The following is a 21,109-nucleotide window of genomic DNA, read 5'->3' on the forward strand; positions in this document are numbered from 1 at the left end:
AAAAAAAATATCTGAGTGTGTAAAATTTTAGTTTTTGCAACAAGAATGGAAAAAAATACCTACCAAAACTTTGACAGGGTTCATACTCATTTTCATAAAAAAATTTCCCTGACTTTTCCAGGTTTTCCAGTCAAATTTTCAAAAAATTCCAGGGTTTTTTTTTATAAGTTCAAACATGTTCACTTTGTGTGTGTGTGTGTGTACGCATTCTTCCCTTTCTCCTCATCATTGTGAACTTTGTTCTATGAAAATAGTAGTAATTCTTTTTACCTTCACGATGCATCCTTCTAATATATACATGTAGCGAAAGAGTATAAGTGAGGAGTATAAGAGAAATCTACTTTGTACCTACTCCCTTATTACAGATAAGAGAGCATATAGTAAAATAGAGAAGTGTATCTCTTATACTTTATTATACTGTTTTTTTTTATTTGCTCTTTTCTTACTTTTATACATTTTTTCCTCTTCCTTTTTCTAACATGCAGTTAGGTTAAAACAAGGTTACATTTTTCGCAGATTCATCAAACAGAGGTCATCCAAGTTTCTTGCAGTTCGCTTGTAAGCGAAAGGGTTAAACATCACTTTTTCCTGCGTGTCATGAACAGATCAGACCCAAACATCAGAGGCGGGAAAGACGAAGTCCATTTCAGAGTGATTTTCAGAGCATCAAAGTGTAAGTTTTAGAGCAGGGATTGGAGCAAAACATTTAATGTTAGAAAAATAACAATGAATTAAGGGAAGAATATTTAGAATTGATAACAAAAATAGCAATAAAAAAAATGACGGGGCTCCTCATAGAGTGGTGCCCCGTGCAGAGCATGGCCAAAACCAGAAAGTGTCATTTTTAAGCATAAAAACATAAATGTCATGTCTGTATATTTTTTCCTTAACTGAAGAAAAAATATTTTAATTATAAAATATATATGACATATTATGTTGCGGTCAGAACCTCTCGTACCATATTTACTCAATCCGGATTCAGAAAAACCCTAACCTCAAGAAATTAAGGGTCAATCATGTAATAGTCATCTATTTATCAGGCATCCCATTTTGCATGATTACAAGCAGATCTACAATATTGAAGTCAAACATGCTTGAAGACAGATTTTATTTAAGTTTTGTGAAAAAAAGTGGGGACAGAGCTGAGTTTGGATGTCACATTGGATTGAACCACCTTTGGAGGTTCTTGGTATTGTATGAAAAATAATATGGAATGGATAGGAAAACATTTGGGACTTACCATATGTAATAATGCATGATTGTTATAACAACTGTTGACTGTATAGATCAAATTGTACTGCTGCTTTTTTTCATTGTAATTTTCCCCATAGTGATGCTAGTGCCTTGTTTATTGTTGAGATAATCATGCTTTTTAACTTCCTTATTTTATTTTTGTGATGCTATAGTTTGTTTTGCGATTGACTCTTGCATGGTTCTAGAATCTAAAAGATTTAATTGTAACTAGGGGCGATTGAAATAAGTATCACAGGCAAAAAAATTTTAACAGTGCATATTGTATTACCCGCATTAGCCGGCATGTCGCCCAACTCGGGAGATACCATATTTTTGCCGATTGGCAGCACTGCGCCAGAACTAACATCCTGCTCCAATAAAGTATTCAGTATTTTTCTGCACCAAATAGTCTGTTTGTAATTTTTTTTGTTTTGTTTATGCTTAGAGCTGCTTGATACATTTTTATACAGGCCCATCATTTGGGGGGGGGGGGTGGGGAATACCCCCTCCTGACTTTAAAAATACAATAGAAATACATAAACAAATTTAAATATATATGCATACATAGAGTATATTTTCTCCCCCTTCCACCTGGAAAAAGTTGAAATTACTGGCCGCCTTTTATACCTGCATTATGTGTATAATCATTGTTAATAATGGGCTCAGCACATCAAATTTGCAGAATTTCGGAAAAAGATTCCTAAAAAATATATTTCGTTCCAACATGCTGCTAAACTATTCTTTCCAACAAAGCTTGTTTTATTCCTCTGTACTTCAGCATGACTTCTACCATCTTCCTACTATTTCTTGGAAAGTAGTTTGACTACTGCAAAGTACAATACTGTATTGCGAAAAACTTGCAGGCTAACCATATGTATTTTTCAAACTCTGTAGGTACTACAAAGATATTTTTTTGTATTCGAAAACGAGTTATGATCCAAAAATATTTAATTTCTATTTTTTTTATCTTTTGAAATTTTATCCCAAAACAGGCTTCTTTAAGAAGTGCTATACACATGTTCAACCGTTAACCCATCTGGTCTCATCCTGAAAGAGTTGCAGAAAGTCAAGAAAAAGTCATAAAATCAGATATCACTGATTTTTTCAAAATCAATTTTGGTATTTTCATGAAAGTTCCTGTTCTCAATTTTATCCCTGAAAATCGGACTAAGATAACAACGGCCCCTTATTTAAATTATCAGACCCTCATCTGCCTTCTATCATGAAACCCCGATAGGTATACGCGATCATGTAGCAGAAGATTGTTTACTCCAGTGCTACAAACTTTAAAATGCAAATACAAGGCATTTCCGTTTTTTTTTTAATGCCACTGTGCAAGCAGCAGAAACATCAATCATCATTGCATCAAATCTCGATGAAATGTTTAATTCAGCGAGTAAAATAACTAGCCTGCCCAAATTACGAATGCTAATCTGCTAACTTCACCGAATAACGAGTGTCAAATAGCCAATGTCGCCAAATAACAAGCACTAAATTGCCAAAAAATGTGTCAATTCTACCAAAATGTTCTCCCATTTCTCAAGAATATCTTTCTGATAGCCAAATTGTTACAACTAGTAAGAAGCCAGCAGGAATCCCGATCATGAAATTGAAGAAAAAAAATTTTCATATTCATCCATAATCATTTTCGCACTTCGATTTGGAACTTAACTGGCTGCACCTCCTGAGCACATAACACTGTCTGATTTACCAAAGAACATTTAAGGTTTTATGGTTTAAAAACCATACTCATGCTGAGCATGAGTATAATCAAACTAAACGTGCCCTAAAATACCGTTTAAATGAGCATAGAAGATATGTAAGCAACCAAGACTTTAACCGCTCATCCATAGCCTAACACTGCTGGTCCTTTGACCATAAATTTGACTTCTCTTCTGCCAAAATCATCCAAAAATGTCTCTCACCGTCTGACTTGGATTTCTTCGAATCATTCCAACACAACAAAAACACAAACCAGTTGGTCAACGACCTATCTAGCACACCACCCTTCTCAAAAATCTGGCAACAGTTTCTACAATAATTATTCTTCTCCATCAGCATCACTACCACGTTCTCGGTTGCTATTGGCTCCGCCATTTTTCTTTTTTCCGTCCTCTTACTCTACTCTTTTGTTGCCGGTTCATTTTGAATTTGACTCTTGTCTACAACAGCGAGTAACTCCCGCTATAAGGAGTTTTTCAATATTTTCTTTCTTTGTTTCTGCTACTGATGAAGGAACTTCATACAGTTCCGAAACGCGTATAGCCGTGTTCATTTCGGAATTTTGGGTATATCCAACGTCGATTATTCAATTGTATTATCAAACCCAAAAGGTAATTCATTTCTAAAAATGTTTTCAGTCCGCTGTAATAAAGGAAGAAAGATATGGCATAAGGGGGAACAATGATTTTAGTTACGGTGTGCGCTGATGGAAAAATGATCAGAGTCCACCACATGCACAGAAAGCGATACCAGATTTTTGAAGAAAAACTTTCTTTTCCATCACCTGAAAAATTTTCTTTTATGGACTAAAACCATTATTCCTGACCCTTCATTTGTTTCAAGAGTTTTCCCTTTTATTATTAAAGAGTTCATAAACTTAACCACAGAAAAATACAGTATCTATATGAACACATTTTACTAAACATCAGTGTTTCAAGTCCCTTTTCATAATCAAATTGATGCATTGTCTGAGACTTTTCTATAGATCCTGAAAAAATTTTGACCTTCACGATAAAGTTAAAAAACCATGACGGATGAAAAGGACATTCAAATCATATTTATTATAAAATAATGCAAGTAACAGTGATAGATATTACAGCTTTTCTTGGATTAAGCTCACAAACTAAAAAAAATTGTGTTGTCTGCATTTATGTGGCTCATGTGGGTGGTAGTAACTGCCACTACACATTTTAATATTGAAAGAAAGATGAGTGTTTGGTATTCCTGCTATGTCAATTCCATACATTGTCAAAATTTATCCCATACACCTGAAAGTTACCTGTGCTATTGATGCACAGTGAAACCTGTATGAAACAGAACGTCAAGAGACTGAAATTATTTTCCATTCTCGACAGGTTTTTGTTTTATAATGGTGCACACAAATATATATGGAGTGCTTTATTTCTATTGGTTTGCGAAATTTAAATTTTGAAAGAATATCACCCTTTCTACTACAAACCAACGCGTATTAAACAGATACGCATATCATTATTTTGAATTTTTTCATGTTTGCTGTTTCAAATTATTATAAATTTTAAATTTCATATTTAACAGCCTTAGAGTTAAACTTCAATATAAAATGTGTTCTTGAATAGCAATAGAATTAACATTTACTTTTGTCAAAAATAAAAATTTTCAATATTTAAAACAAAAAAATTGAGAAATTATGTGTTTTGTGAAAGAAAGATTCTGCATTTGTGACATTTTGCTTTTTTTTTTTGTCTTCAAATTCAATACATGTTTCTTGCATTCCTCTCTATAATGAATGAAAGCCACTGCAGTAGCCAAAACATGGTATCGCTAAATTATGAATGAACAATAATTCAGTCTTCTTTGCCTATTCCTCTCCCAAACTAGTTCAAATGGAAATTATCAACATTTTTCCAAGAAAAATGAGTGTTTTCTACCAAAAGCCACCATTTCCATTGTAGATGAAATGCTAAACAAGCTTTAACTAAATTTTCAACAGCAAATCAACTTCTACCTAAGCCCAACCCCTTATTTCCAGAACCCTTTCAAATAGATAAGCATTCATTGTTTCTTCGAGTAAAATAGTTTCCTTATAAAAGGGGGGGATCAGTACGACTCAACTTCCTCTCACGTGAAGGACAAAAACTTGCACATGGCCAAAAGTTCTTTCCATTTCAGCAGGTTTTTTTAAATCTAAAAATTGACTAAATATGCTTTCCATTTCTGCTTAGACATTTTCAGTCTTAAAGAGGTTTCCCATAACTGAAAAGGCATTAATTACCCACTAGACTATTTTTCTGTTTCATTCAAGAAAGGTTTCACTGTATTTTAATTATGAGTAGAAAATAATGCATTAGTCACATGACATTTTTCTTAGCAGAGTTATTTCAATGCACAGCCCTCTACATAATGAAAGATTAAGATCATCACCATCCTTTGCCGTCCCAAAAGGGAAGAGCTTAAGCAAATTATGACCATTGCTCTAACACCAAGTGGTGTGAAAAAGAAAAGCATTATTCTATAGAAATTCCCAGAATATTTGGTGGCCGCTCTGGGGACAAAAGTTATGGTATCTGTTACCATTATATTGAATCCCTGCATGTAAGGCTGCTCCTGTCTGCGGTACCTTTTTTTTAAAAGGAGCAAAGGAGCAGAGGAAGAGGAATATGGCCAAGAACTCAACATGAAGTTAATATATATTAACGCATGAGAGTTTAAATTAGAGCAGAATTTAAGCTCACCATGAATTCAGGTGTTTAGTGTAATTGAGAAAATTTACTAGGTTGTAAATGCTCCAAGCATTTACAACCTGGTAACAAGGTAACCCTTACAAGTGTCACTTGATGATCACCGAAGTAGTTCCTTCTTGGGATAGAGAAGGCGGGACATCGTCCCACATAGTGGAGTGGAGTTTCGTCTTCTTTTCAACACGCAGGACAAATAGGTGATTCTGCATAGCCACAGTTGTGTAGGTGTTTCGCTAGGTTAGCATGACCAGTGATGATCTGTATAACCTGTCGAATTTGTTTCCTGTTCTGGCAATATTCGGATAGGTTCCCAAGGCCAGCTTGGCCTGTCTGCAGTCCTGCCTTGAGTTCCATTGCCGCAAATGTTTGTCTTCTATCCATTGTTTGACATCTCCTTTAATGGTTAAGATACTTCTGAGTAAAAAAACTTTTCATTCATACTCTCATATTAACCCGGGAGATGAGCGCTATAGGGAAGAACACGAGAGCTCGCAAGGGGTTGCTTAGCACTCCACTATTTAATTTTTTCTGAAATTTGTTTATTATTTCAATTTTAGTAAATATACAGGGTCAGCAAAAAGTCTGTAGAAACTTTAAAAATTAATAAAAACCGGAATAAAAAATGATTTGCAGGGTTAGCATCGCTAGGTCACAGGAATTTTGTTAAGACAGGAAAAAATAATAATTTTTTACATACACAAGTCAAAGAAAAGATAAGCAAATAATGAACAGAATGCCTCCAAATAGTTTATTACATGTGTTCCCCATGACCACCACCACAAGGGATAACACATTGCAAGTGAATCCCAAATCCAGCAATGTTTTGTTTGCGTGAAAGAGATGCACTTTCTACCGTCATGACAGAGCAACTGGTCACACTGCTACTACGGTCAAGGCATTCCTGATACAGACGTTCAGAGAAGAAAACATTAGCAGGCACTGCAGGTTCTCATGGCCTCCTCTGTCTCAAGATTTGACACTGGCAAACGTCTGGTTATGGGGATATTTGAAATCCTTGGTGTATCAATTCAGTCCATCCAATCTGTCAGAACTCAAAGATGCGATCCGCCGAGAGGTGTCATGTATACATCCGGACCTGCTGCACTCTGCCGTTGCTGGATTTGTGATTCGCCTGCAATGTGTTGTTCCCTGTGGTGATGGTCATGTGGAACACATACTGCTGTAATAAACGATTTTGAGGCATTCTGTACGTTATTTGCATATCTTTTCTATGACCTGTGTAAGTCAGTACACAATCACCTATCTGCTGTTTTTTGGAGCTTTTTTTTCCCTGTCTCAAAAAAATTCCTGTGACTTAGCCATACTAATGCTGGAAACCGTTTTTCATTTCAGTTATTTTTCCAGTTTTTATGAATTTTTAAAGTTTCTACTGAGTTTTTGCCCACCCTGTATATCTTGAAAACAATATTTAATTAAAATGGAAGAAATTATGAATAAATACCACCATTTATTTGGCATGAAAACTTAAATTATTCCATAAACTCTACACAACAGCTGATACTGTATTCTTGCTGTACTTGAAGCAGCTCGTTTTTGCTTTTCTGTCTTTTTCTCACACACAAAAAAAACCAACATTTGTATGAGTTTTTAGGTTTTTTTGCAAATGGTTTAGAAGCTGAAAAATTTATTCAGAGAATTTCCCTTTTAGTTTTAGTGCAGACTTCTACTATTTGGGATCTGATTAGTTGAAGGGCTAGGGTCTTTCTAGATGAAAGTGAGCCTTCTTTTCTTAAATTCATTTGGCAGTTCTTTTGTTGCTAACAAGAGCACCCTGCAATGATTGCAACGATGGTGAGAACAATGCAAAAATATTATATAGGCCATCTATTTTAAATTTTAGTGGTAGAATATGGAATGCGCACACACATTTCATCTACCACATAAACGGCATCTTCACAAGATCTTTCTCAGATCTTGCGATCTCTTAGGACATATACCAATCTGACGCATTTATAGACTTTTCATCCATAGCGACATTAAAATTTTTTATCAGCATTTAATCTCAAATTCATAAGTCAACATAGACATCTTCAACAAGTAAAGTAACACCAGGGTGTACAAGGGGGGTGTTTAATACCCCAGTAACTGCATTCAAAAGAATACGATGGGAAATTTTGCATCTGATACATTCCCCTACTAAAAGATGACCTTAGAAGCAGCTACAACGAATTATACCCATTTTAAAAATAGTTAAGTTAAAACATTTGTGATATATATTTGGGTGGGGTGTGAAACAACCCCTTGCATGTACTCACATAGTTAATAACAGCAAAAAAGTATGTCTTTTGCATTTCTTTCAGTCCAGCCACTGACATAATACATCACGAATAGGTGCGAGGTTAAGAAAAGTTTGTAGGAGAAAAAAAAACAAGGAACAATGAAGATTTTAATCACAAGAGAGTTATCACCAGTTTAACAGGCCGAAGAGAGTCATTTTGCAGGACAGAGAGATGTTCGCCATAGTCATGTACTACAGGTATTTGCACACAAATAAAATTAGTGAAGAGATTATATTTCTTTGGTTTTAAAAAACAAGTTAAAAACTATGTGAATGTTCCCTTGCTAGATTATATTACCCAAAATCTTTGAGTAAATACTTTCTTGAAAAAATTTCTTACTACTGATAGATTAGTTCCATCATTGCTGATTTTTAGGGTAAACGTGATTGTGTAATATGAAATATTTATAGCATAAATTTCCTTAGAGTTGCTTAATATCTATTAAAAATCAAACTTTTATATCAATACCTGGAGAAAACTGGTTTTCCAAGTCACTATCAAGCTCTGACTCTGCATCACCATTAGATTTTCTAGCTTTACCAGCAGTTTCCCCAACAGTTTTACCATGCTTCTCATTTTTCAAACTAGCTTCCCCTGCATAAATACATATAGGCAAAAAAGAAAAATATTACATAAAAAATTTTGATTGTTAAAATAACTTTATCATGATTTTAATATTTGCAGCATTAAGTACAGCAAAAGCCATACTTTAAGATGATAGATGACATATATATACGAAAATAAACATTCAATTTTGCAGGTATTTTTCCTAAGCCAGGATTTTTCAACTGCTATTACTACTGAACCAAATCCTCATCCATATTCCTCTGTGGAACTTCTAACGAATTGGTACATGTTGGAATGTATGTGTAGTGAACCCGACGTGAAGTTTGTTTCTGTGTAATGCTTGTTGTGTGTAGTGCTTTTATCTGCCATAATTTTTTCTAACTTTAAGTGAAGTGCAGACCTGCCAACCTCAGAAGAAAAAAATCGTACCCTATCCCTAATAAAGCGTAATATGGTCAGTTTTCCAATTTACAGGGGGAGGTACCCCATACTAATATTTATTAGGAGGAAATAATAATTATAATCAGGAAAAGTAATTGCTGCATGAGAAAATATATGGCTTACTTAAAAAAAACCACATTATCAGGAAGACAACAGATCAGTAAAAATTTGTTGTCTTGTCTATCTTTTTATATTTTTGCACTACTGTTTCATCTAAAATGAAATATGATTTCACTCACTGGGACACGTGGAAACATTAAAAAAAAAAATTCATTAGATGAATGCTAAAATGTTGAAAAGCATCCGATATTCATAGCTCAAAATGTAACATTTTAGTCACCTGAATGACTGCTATTAATGGAACTTTATACAATAGAATAATATTGCACTGGAATCTCTCTCTCAAGTGCATTATTTTTTGTCCAAAATTACCAAAAATCCTGAAACTCTCGACCCTGAATAACTAAACAATAAAAAGTATTTCTATATTTCAGACACCGTGAAATTTCAATGATACTCAAATATCGAGAAAATAATGGTTTATTATTGTAAATCTGTCAAAAATGCATGAGTTATGAACTCAATTTTTCGCACAAGTTCATTCAGAAAATACGGTCTGATTCAAAAAATAAAATGGGTTAAATAAAATGAAACAAAGGGTTAGGATGGCATGCAAATTTCGTGAAAATATTGATCCATCAAACAGATGCTAAAGGATTGGTGCATCACTCAGTATACTGCCTAATACAGAGGTAGCTTGAGACATCGTTTTGCCGCATAAGCCGTACCAGTAAAACTGCCGCGAAAACTCCCAGCAGTGTAACACTGTTTCTCACTATTCAGGAATTTTTGGTTAGGTTCTGCACAGTGATGTCGACCAACAGACTATCAATGATTCTAAAGCTAACAAGATTAAGACATAGGCAGGAAAACATCAATATTACCGATTCAGTAAAAAATAGTATTTTTAGAAGTAAAAGCGTATAATCGTATTAACTAGCTAAAATCTTACAAAATACGATAAAATCGTAAGAGTTGGCCAGTATGGAAGTGTAATGATTGAATAATTGTATTGTTGTAGGCCTGTTGCTTTCTGTGGCGAGACTTTTTAACAGGAAAATTGGCTTGCATTCACGCCTCACAGTTGGAAACCACAGAAAACCAACTTCAGCCACCCACCACTATGGCAACAATGGGGTTCGAACCTGGATCCTTGCGATGTGAGTCCGTCCCTATAACCACCATAGCCACCGATTTTTTAACTATGAAATTTTCACCCTAACTGGAGTGATAGGTGACAACATTTGAACAACTTCTTGCAGTTTGAAGTTTGCAAATGAGCGATACATTCTTATAAGCAGCCAATTGACTGCTTGCCTTGTTAGCTTGCCAAAGCTGTCCACGTAACACAGAAGCTCTGCAAATCCCTTTGGGATAATGCATAACATGCAGTAGTGAGGACCTAGTTTAATAGTGTACGCATATATGAATGTCCTGTTGAGCAGGTATCGCTATCCATGAAATTAGATGTGAGAAACTGACAATAAACAAATATTCATAAATGTCAGACAAAAGAATATTGGTTAAACGGGAGAAAATTGTACCGAACTGACAGAACAATTTGGCGACATCAACAAATCGAATCTCGTAATTTAGTGAATTTAATATTTTATTCACTTCCTGAATAGGGTTTCCGAATTCCAAACATTTTGAAGCTCCCAGGAATCGGGAAATCATATTTCCAGAGAATTCCCAAAATCACTTATTTACAGTGAAATCTCTTGCACGACTCCCTCCGTTTATACGACGCTATTTTCTGTCTCGATCAGGGTTGGTAAAAAAACCAAAAACCAGGTTTTTTTTCGTTCAAATAGTATTAACATTAAAAACAATGAAATTTCTGAAAAATCATTCAAACTTCTAATAATTAACTAAAATAAAATGTTTATTAATGTAATTAACACTATTCCCATGCTAATTAATCAATAAATATTTATTACATTTTAACAAAAACCAACTTTTGCAAATTAATTATTTTTTGCTTAACTCAATGGATTACTGTGTGTTTGAAAATTCTTTTAATGTTATTATTAATCATATAATATATAAATGGTTTTCTCCAGTTACTATCAGTATACTTAATTAAAAAGCTATTTTGCAAAAAGTAATAAAAATTAGGTGAATATAATGTATTTAATGAAGCATAAATAATGCAGATTAATTAGCAATGATTTACAATATACAGGGTGATTATAACTAAGGTTCTGATTTCAAAACACTGTAAAAAAAGAATGATTGTCAGAATGACTTGAAAATTGACATGAATATTCCTGAAAAAATTCAATTTTATTTGATAAAGGGGAAAAAATACTTAAAAATGTAAAATTAATGACATCATCCAACATGTGGGAAATTTGTTCGCAGAATGGAAACGATAGCCAGTCATGGCAGAATGATACCTTAATTATAGCATTTCACGATTTCATAATTCATGGAATCATCACAAAAAACAAAGTAATTGAACAAATAACTACAACTTACTTAAGAAATGTTAAATATGTTGTCCATCACGTGTTCCGGCTATGAGGTTGAAAGCACAAAAATTCTTGTTCAACAACAGAATCGGAGTATGCCATGATCATAATGTGGATGTGCTTGCAATTCAGCTTTATTAAATCAAACGTGCTCCCCCCCCCCCCCCGTTTATATTCCTGAGGAACTTCTAACATATAGGGAACGTGCTGGAGATTGCAATTCACCAAAGTTTGCAATCTGACCACTGTTTATAACATTTTGAGGTATCCCCACAGTCAGAAGTTGCAAGGGTTAAGGTGCATCCTGTCAAAATCGGTCTTCAGCAGCTCCTTTGCTGGTATTGCAATGGCATCTTGATAGAAGTTCTATCCACACACTGATGCTGTGGAAGTGCCGAAATGATGTGGTTGCACAAAATAGATTATACTGCTGGCCAAGTACAGCATCATCTACTTGCATATTTTGCATTTTTTTCTTTTGCGAAAGAAACGTCCATTGCTTCAGGAGTATCCATGCAAATTTTCAAGTCATTCTGATCAGTACTTATTTTTTAGTTTTGGAATCAAAACTTAAATTATAATCACCCTGTATATAGCTGATTATTTTTGATATTCAGAGAGAGAGAGAGAGGTAGGTGTGTGTATTAAGACTGGGAGATATACAGTAGGAGACGTGCTACTTCTTATGGGAAAGAAAATGAAAATGTATGAGAGGTAATGTAACTACTAGTACACTAGTCTTTGTCCTTTAAGGACAGCTGGTGTCTTTATTGGATTATAGGACCACCTGCCCCTACTGTAACTGCTTCTTTGTGAAGGGAAAAAGAAACCCTGTGAGATATTACACCACTACATTTAGATGTGTAATGCAATCCTTATTCATGAATTTTCTAAAGATAGAGCATCAGAATGTAGCCAAAGGTTAGAAAATGTTGTAAGAATGAGAAATTTTGGCTTTTATATATATAACTTTAAATAACTAAGATACTTCATATGAAAAATATATGTATATTCTGGACACTTTTATGAGATTTTTTGAAAAAACCACTTATAAAATCTTATGTCATTTAAAGATATACCATCAGAATGTACCCCAAGGATATAAAATGGGGTAAAAATGAAACATTTTGGCTAATAATGAACCAATATGATATTTTTCACGGAAAAAAATTATATTTAGGCAACTTTTATTTGATTTTTTGAAAAAAAACCACTTGGTTAAAACCATGGCATAAACCAACGTGGTTAAAACCAAACAACCCTCGACTACTCTTTATACTTTCTAAAATTTAAATATTTCAATTATATGCCATACAACTTCAATTACATGACGTTTTGAAGACATGTATCCCAAATTTTATAATTAATTCACTAGTACTATATTATAAGGGTATAAAAAATATATAAATAATATATTTATATTATTGTAGTATTAATGATCCATGCGGAAGGTGTACAAATCTTTACGTTAAAGGATGAATTGGTACTCCTGCTTGTGTACTCGACTTTCCTGGTGGCGGACCTGACACCGGGTCCTAAATTTCATTGCAGTTTGGCTGAGATCCGAAAAACTTACACAATTTCCTATTTTTCCTGTTGCAGATTAAATGAAATTTAAGCAGCATGAAATATTATTTTCTCCAACTTTCCCACAGTCAGCAAAGGAAAAAAAAGATTGTCTTACCTTTTGTATATTTTGAATTACAACTTGCCTATGCAGCACTAACATTGCTTAATTCAAATTATGTTGATCACATGCTTACACATCACTCTTAATCACTACTCCGATATATATAATAATTCATACTACTAACACAGAGGATAAGCATTCAAGAACTCTGCATTATAAACTGTGTCTAAGCATTTGAGATTTGTAGCTTCAACTGTGGGAAGTAATTTTTGCCCCACTTGTACATGTTTTTTTTAATTCTTTTGGAGGGGGGTGTTTGCATTTGAAGCCATTCGAATTGAAAGGCCAATTGTGGTCAGGGTTGGCAGGTTTTTGACAGTTTAAACTGTCACGTCAAAAACCCTTAATCAAAAACCTCAAATATTACTTTTCAATATAAAAATTCCCATTGGAAATACATACATTAATTGCATGTATTATTCGAAGTGACTATGTTATACAAAGAACAAATACTTAATGTGGTTGTAAAATAATTTTCTACTCTTTACATAATTATTATTTTGGACAAAAAATATTTTTTCCCCTCATATAATATACGAAGTGAATAAAGCATAGCATAAAGCTGAAGGAAAAATTATGAAATGATTTGATATCCTTCAATTCAAGATGATTCTTGACCTTCCAGAACTTCTTCAGCTGCTTATATATGTGTATTGATATAAACCACATGCTGTACTCTTTTCATAACAAACAGGTGTTTAAAACTTACGCAATATAGGCAATGTTGAGTTCTGTTATTATTAAATTATCTAGATAATCACTGATACTTAAAACAATACCCTTATTGTGCATAACATCAGAATATAACCAGCAAACAAAATATTAAATTGTAGGACTAAATTGTATTTTAATTTGGCAGTGCTGGCTTGTATATGATGCTTAAGAAACTCCTGAAACTTATTGTTAGTGCCAAAGTAAGAACGATCAAGTTTGACTATGATATGGTATATTTACTAGCATTTTTAATACAATGGTTTTTCAATCAAAACTATGTCTAAACGTGCAAAACAATGCTTTGGGTATATAGTCCTGTCAGCTCTACTTTGATTGAATTATAAATGCTCTTTAAAACTCTGGATTTATACAACCTGAGTTAAGAAATTTTTAGGTGAGAATAAATTCATTTAATCAGTGTATTAACAGATGCTGTGCGAGAATTTTCTATATGGAATAAAATTTTGGGCAGATCAGAAAATTTAAAACATCAAAATAGATATTTTCTACTCACAGTAATTATAATTCAAAATATAAAACACTTTCATCTACATGAAAGTGTTTTGTTATTTAACATATCCATTAGGTTAAAAAACTATTCAACAACATTGACAGTAAGTTTTTGACTGTTAATACCGATGGAAGACAAACGATAAACATGTTGGGATAAATCGAGAAGCTATCCATACTTAGAATAAGGTAACCATAAATATATTTCATGGGCATTTTATAATATTTTATCATGTATATATATTGTTTCTAGTTTTTGTAATGGCATTTGTAATTGGGTTGCTGCATTTTAGAAATATATGACATCCATATTTGTTATGGGCATCATTTTCTCAGCCACCTCGTTGGGAATTTTGCCTGTTATGACCTTGTATTTGAGGTCAAAAACCTAAGCCTGATTCCTTATCACACGTATTTTGAATAAACAGCTCTATTTCACTTGATGAATTGAACATAGGTAATCAGTAGTTTAGATAAAATAGACCATAAAAGGATATACAGGGCGTCCATAATTAAAAGATACTATTTTAAAGTGGCCTACAGGCGAAACCAGTCATAAGAAGTGTGAAATTTTGTGGAGGACTTCATGAAGTGATGGAAATTTGCGTGTGTTTCGGGGGAAAAAAGTTAGTTGCACATGTTACCACCAGAGGGCATTTCACTTTGAATACCTGTAGTGAACATGTGATGTCACAAAAATTTATGTGATGTCATGCAGCAGCTGTTATAAAACCTAGAAACATTTACGGAGATCTTGTTTCTCAATGTGTTTGCTGTCCACAATGATGATAAGTTTACGAGATCGTGCTTTCTTGGTCAAATTATTTTACCAAAACAGCAATTTCGCAGTAACTGCTTTACGGAAATATCAGACTTGGAAGAGGATTCGAAAAGGCCCAACGAATGTTAAAAACCTTCGGAGTATAATAATGAAATTTGAAACTACAGGATCAGTGACTGCTCGTCCTGGAAGAGGAATAAAACAAGTTTATACAGATGCAGTACAAGAGGTTTCACTTCAGGTGAAAAAGCTTCAAATTCTCGTGGTAGCATGCACTAGTGTCAAGCATGCAGCACAGGCGTTGTATAGGCCATGTTCAACTGTCCATACGATCATGTGGAATATCATCCGATATTATCTGTACAAACTTTCAATTGTGCAGCATTTGCTTCACATGATTATGACTCTAGACTCCGGTTCTCACAGCAGTTCTAGCGCACGTTGATGTCAATTCAGAATGGTCTTGGAATATCCTCAGGACAGACAAAGCACATTTTCACTTGGATGGTGCAGTCTATTTGGGAACCAGAAAATCCACATGCTATTTTAGAGGTTCCATTGCATTCACAGGGGTGGGAAGTGACATTTCGGAGCAGCCTTGGAGCAGCAAATTCGGGATTTGGAGCAGCAAAATATGGGATTCGGAGTAGAAAAATATGGGATTCGGAGCAGATATTTATAAATTGGAGCAGTGAAATTAACAAGAATATTTTCGTTAACCCTCAACCCTTTTCAAAATAAAACTGCACTGTCTTTTGTTATCAAACATCTTTTCATCAGCTTGATTTTTCAGGGTTCATACAAAATTTTCAAAATGAAAAGTAAGGAGTTTTTAAGGACTTTTTAAGGAGTTTGAAGCTGTTTTTAAGGAGTCATGGCAAACTTCATAACTTACAAGTTTTACAGCAAAAAAAGGGGCGGGTAAAGTAAAATTTATTTTTAATTTGCAAACAAACTTTCCCTCTTCTCAAAAATATAGATGTAGAAGAGGTTCAAAAATTACAAGTTTTGATTTGTTACCCAGCATCATAAGAATTCATAAAATAATCAATCCACATACATGCTTTCTGTTGTCACCAAAGTGTTCTAAAACCTTCAAGTATTAGTCAAAAATATAACTCATAACAGCATCACATAAATTATAAAAATTATAAGTGATATTTATTCCCCCTCCAATTATTCAAAATAAAAACCACAGCCGATAAAGATTTTTCTTACAAAATTATTTATATTTGCAGCAACCCTAGGCACACACACACACACTTCCTAGATAGTAAATTGCCCATAGATGGTAATAGACCTGAGTTGTGCTCGGTTTGAAAGAAAGCCCCCCCCCCCCGGAAATCACTCACTCAAACCATCTGGGAATGTGCCACGGGCCGCTCAATTGAAGTAAGAATTTGCCAGAAGCCACTTGAGGCAGGCCACATTTAGGCCATGTGTTGAGCACATGTATGCTTTAAAATAAGGGGCTGTTCAAGTATTAGGTCAGCAAATTTTCAGCAATTTTTGACTCACCCCTCTTGTCAGAAAAAGTCAGCAAAACTCTCACCCTCCCCCTGTCAGCGCTGTCCCCTTCCTCCTAACGCTTATTGGTGGAATCTGAATTGGGGGCTTCCCCCCAGATGATCAAAAATTTATTTTTTTAATCCACAAAATATTTTTTAAAAGAAGAGTAAAAATATTTTTTACAATTTCGAAACAATATCTTTATATGTTATTATAATCAATTTTTGTTAATTTCAATACTATTTGAAGGCTAAGAACCCAAAATTGCTCAAGAAATTCATTGCGACCCTACCTCTCTAAGCCCTTGGTAACCTTTGACCCGCGCTAAACATTCGGCCTGTGCGGACCAAATGTGGCCCTGGCATTATGTGGCCTGTCCCTAAATCTATTTTTGTAACAATGAACCAAGTGACACATTTACAGATCGCTTAAGTGACTCGTGGCACAATTCCAGACCATTTAAGCTATCTGTGGCACATTAAGCGATCCCTTGAGTGACATGTGACAAAGTTTTAGAGCATTGGTCCTGCCACCAGTGCGGTTCTACATCACTCAAGTTATCCGTGGCACATTCCCAGATTACTTAAGTGATCTGCGGCATAGTCACGAATCACTTATATGACGTGCGGCACAGCTCCAGAGCATTTGGATCCGCTCAGAATTTGAAGATCACTAGAGTGGCTCTGTAGGGGACTCAATAGGGAGAATGTTAGTTCAGGTGCCCACAAACTAGTGAAAAGTTTTACTCGTTTTTCGCGCACCGAGTAAGACGCCATTAAGAATATTTCATATTTTTTATAAAGGGTGGTTGATGACGTAAGAATCATCCACACCCCCCCCTCCACGTCAAGTCAGCAAATCGAAAATCCCCCATCCATGCTGACATAATACTTGAATGACCCCTAACATTATTTAAGACATTATTTAACATTATTAAGATACCCTAAAGTTATTTTCTGAAGGTTAAAAAAAGTGGGTTCAGCTATAGCGGCTGATCGGCTCGTCCCCCCCCCCCCGTAACCAGACGTGGCTCGAGCTGTCACTTTTAAAAGCCGGGTTTTACTAGCAGGTTTTCTATGCCGCGTGCAACGTGAATCACCCAGCGCGACATGCCGTCTATTCATCAATATGAAAAGCAGTACGACTGATTTCCTACAGAGCGCAATACGGCTCACGACAGCGCTTTACGTTGGGCGTGATTGGCAGACTGCTTCTGGAGGAGTTAAGCGTCGTGTGCTGCGCGTTTCAGCGATCTTCCCTTCATTTTCGTGTTGTGTCTCTTTCCTTTAAACCGGAGCATGCAGCCGATAGAGTATATGACGCCAGGGTCATATACTATATGGCCGTCCTGAGCCGATGCGCCACGCTTGGAAAACGCAAATGCGTAACGTCATTATGTAACTCATTTCTGCCAACACGAAATTATCCAGATAGGTTCATGCAGGGCAAAAAGCCTACTCCTAGGAAAGCCTGGCTTCAGGGATGAACGCTCGTTACGGGATCCCAGGAGAGAGAAACCCATTGTCTCTCATAGAATCTCTTGTGTGTGGATAGAGTCTGTTGCTCTTTTTTTTTTGCCTTTTTATTTACGGCAACCAATCTGCGAAACAGATTCGCTTTCCCCACTGGACTTCAGTTTTTAGCACTTTAAGGCGCGGCGGCGAAAAGATACGCTTGTCGTCGTCCCTTACTCCAGTGGAACTGAAATTTTTTTTCCTTTCTTCCTTTTCAGTAGCGAGTTGTAATGTGAATAAAACACGTCAAAAAAACTGTGGAAAGCAGTGACATTTTGCGGTTTCTCGGAATTTTCGTAGTGAGATATTGGCTGTAAGCAAATGGGAAGGAGGGATAAAATAGGAATAGTAGGAGAGAATTGCAGTAAAAAAAAAGACGATTGCGGCGAAAGTAGGAAAAATAGGAAGGCTGCGAGGTCTGCACTCAGTATACTGCGTAATATAGGAGGTTCGAGACATCGTTTCGCCGCATAAGTAAAAACTTAAAAAAACTTTCTCACCACTGGGCATGGGGGAATTTTCGGCTACTGGTTCAGCGGAGTGATGTCGTTCTACGGACCATCGATTTCCAACGCTGACCAGTTTGCGACATAGCCAGTAATACATGTCACAACTAGCGATTCGGTAAAAAATCACATTTTTAGAAACAAAAGTGTATAATCGTATTAATTTACTAAATACGACAAAATCGTAACGGTTGGCAGGTATGCACAACCATTGGATGTTCCAATCCCATCCCCTGCTTTCACATTTCCTATTACAAAGGGAGAGAGCGTTTTTTTCCCCTTTTCTTCCTCTTCATATTCGGGGAAAGCTTCCTCTTATTTTTCTAGGCAATGCTATTCATCACCATGGGGAATGCCTATTCTAAAAAAGATCATCCATCCCTTCAGAGAAAAAAAAAAGGATCTTTTCAGGCGTGGCTGCAAAAAGTAAAGAGTTATAAGGGCCCTTCCAGAGGGAAATCAAAAGTTAGGAGTTTTTAAGGAGTTTGTAAGGATGTGCGAACCCTGTTTTTGTTTTTGGTGTTTTAGGTTTTTGACACCTTGTTTGAAAGAGCGGCTGTCATAAAATGTTTTGCACCCGTCTATTTAAGATGATTTTTGCTTACTGAGGTCACTATTTGCTGCCTTGAACAGCGGCACTTCAAATGAGCTAAAAAAAATTTATAAGCTTTTAATTTTTTTATACTTGGAAAGAAATTGTTGCAAAATGGGAGAAAATTTCGGAAGAATCAACTCGATGTTTGGCGATTCAGCACTTATTATCTGGCGAGATTGGCAATCTGACACTCGTTATTTGGCGAGATTGGCGATTTAACGCTCGTTATTTGGCGATATTGACGATTTAACACTCGTTATTCGACAACATTGGCGATATTCGGCAAAGTTTCTAAACTAACATTCGTAATTCGGCAAAGTTTCTAAACTAACATTCGTAATTCGGCAGACATGCGCTTTTTACTTCCGGAATGAAAATTTTTTTCACGAAACATCTGGATTTAACACAATGACAATCGACTACGGTAATTTCTGCTGATTCCAGTGACGACTTTTTTTAAACGGAAACACTCAAATTTGCACTTTAAAGCTGAAAGGCATTGCAAACCATCTTCAGTTCCACGATCACGGACAATATCGGGGTTTGGCGATGGAAAGCCCGATCAGGGGCCCAATAGTTTAAGTATAGTGGAATAAAACACGCTCTTCTCGTAAAGAAACGTTTCATGGCTAGCAGAAACAAAAATTTCTTGGCGCCCTTTCCGAAATTCCGGGCATACTGAAGCAAAATTCGCCATTTGGCGCAGAAAAATGTGACAATACGCTATTGGAGCAGGATGGAGCAAGATATTAGTTTTGGCGCAGTTCGGCGCAATTGGCGCAGAGTTCCCACCCCTGTATATGTAATGTTGATTTCTGTTATTATAAAATTATCTAGATAATCACTGAGATACTTAAAACGATACTATTACTGTGCATAACATTGAAATATATCTATCGATCAAAATACTAAATTGTAGAACTAAAATGTCATTCAGTTTGGCAATGCTAGCTTGTACATTATGCTCAAGAAACTCCTGTTACTTATCCTTAGTCAAACTTAGTTATTCTTACTTCTGCACTATGATATGGTATATTTACTAGCATTTATAATGCAATGGTTTTCCAACTGAAGCTGTATTTAATTTTAAATGTGCAAAACAAATGCTTTCGGTATTAAGTCTTGTTGGCTCTGCTTTGGTTGAAAATACTGTTTAACTCTGTGAATTTATACACCCTGAGCTCTAAGAAATTTTTAGATGAAAATAAATGAGTTTAGTTAGTGTATTAACAAATTCTATGTGAGAATTTTTACATGGAATAAAATTTTGAGATCAGAAAATTTAAAATATCGAAATAGATTCTCAGTAATTATAATTCTGAATGTAAAACCGTTGAATCTACATAAAAGTAAGTGTTTTTTATTCAGCATATCTATCAGGTTAAAAAAACTATTTGACAACATTAACAGTAAGCTTTTTACTGTTTTAATACTGATTTATAGTTTTTGAAGTCTAAAACCTAACTCTGTGATGCCCCTATCATACATATTTTAAATAAGCAGCAATTTGAACACAGGTAATCAGTAGCTTACATGAAATGAACCACAAAACTATATATTATATGTTCTAGACTCTTATGTTGAAAAATTCAAAATTGCAAATTATAATTAATATTTTGTTTTAATTATTGTAATAAATTAATGTTTAAAACATTGTAATATACAAAAAAGTAAGTTTTTCATCAATTTATGTTGTGTTCAAAACATTATCAGAAAGCATTCGTTTTGGTTTTTGACAGTTTTTGACAGCTTGTCATGTCAAAATCCAACCCTGCT

The 21,109-nt window shown here is 35.0% G+C and overlaps 1 protein-coding gene across 1 annotated transcript in view; it reads right to left on the reverse strand.

The window, feature by feature from the left end:
- The window catches only part of LOC149065514 (INO80 complex subunit D-like), a 140,416-nt gene that overhangs the window by 22,697 nt on the left and 96,610 nt on the right, over positions 1 to 21,109 (reverse strand). Inside the window, exon 10 of the mRNA XM_089253729.1 lies at positions 8,441 to 8,566. Within this exon, the coding sequence (XP_089109855.1) occupies positions 8,441 to 8,566 (126 nt within the window). The remainder of the gene's footprint in view (positions 1 to 8,440; positions 8,567 to 21,109) is intronic.

Source organism: Pholcus phalangioides, unplaced genomic scaffold (assembly GCF_987345545.1).
Source record: "Pholcus phalangioides strain wild (caught in Gottingen) unplaced genomic scaffold, Ppha-v1.0 ptg000039l_1, whole genome shotgun sequence".
NCBI lineage: Eukaryota > Metazoa > Arthropoda > Arachnida > Araneae > Pholcidae > Pholcus > Pholcus phalangioides.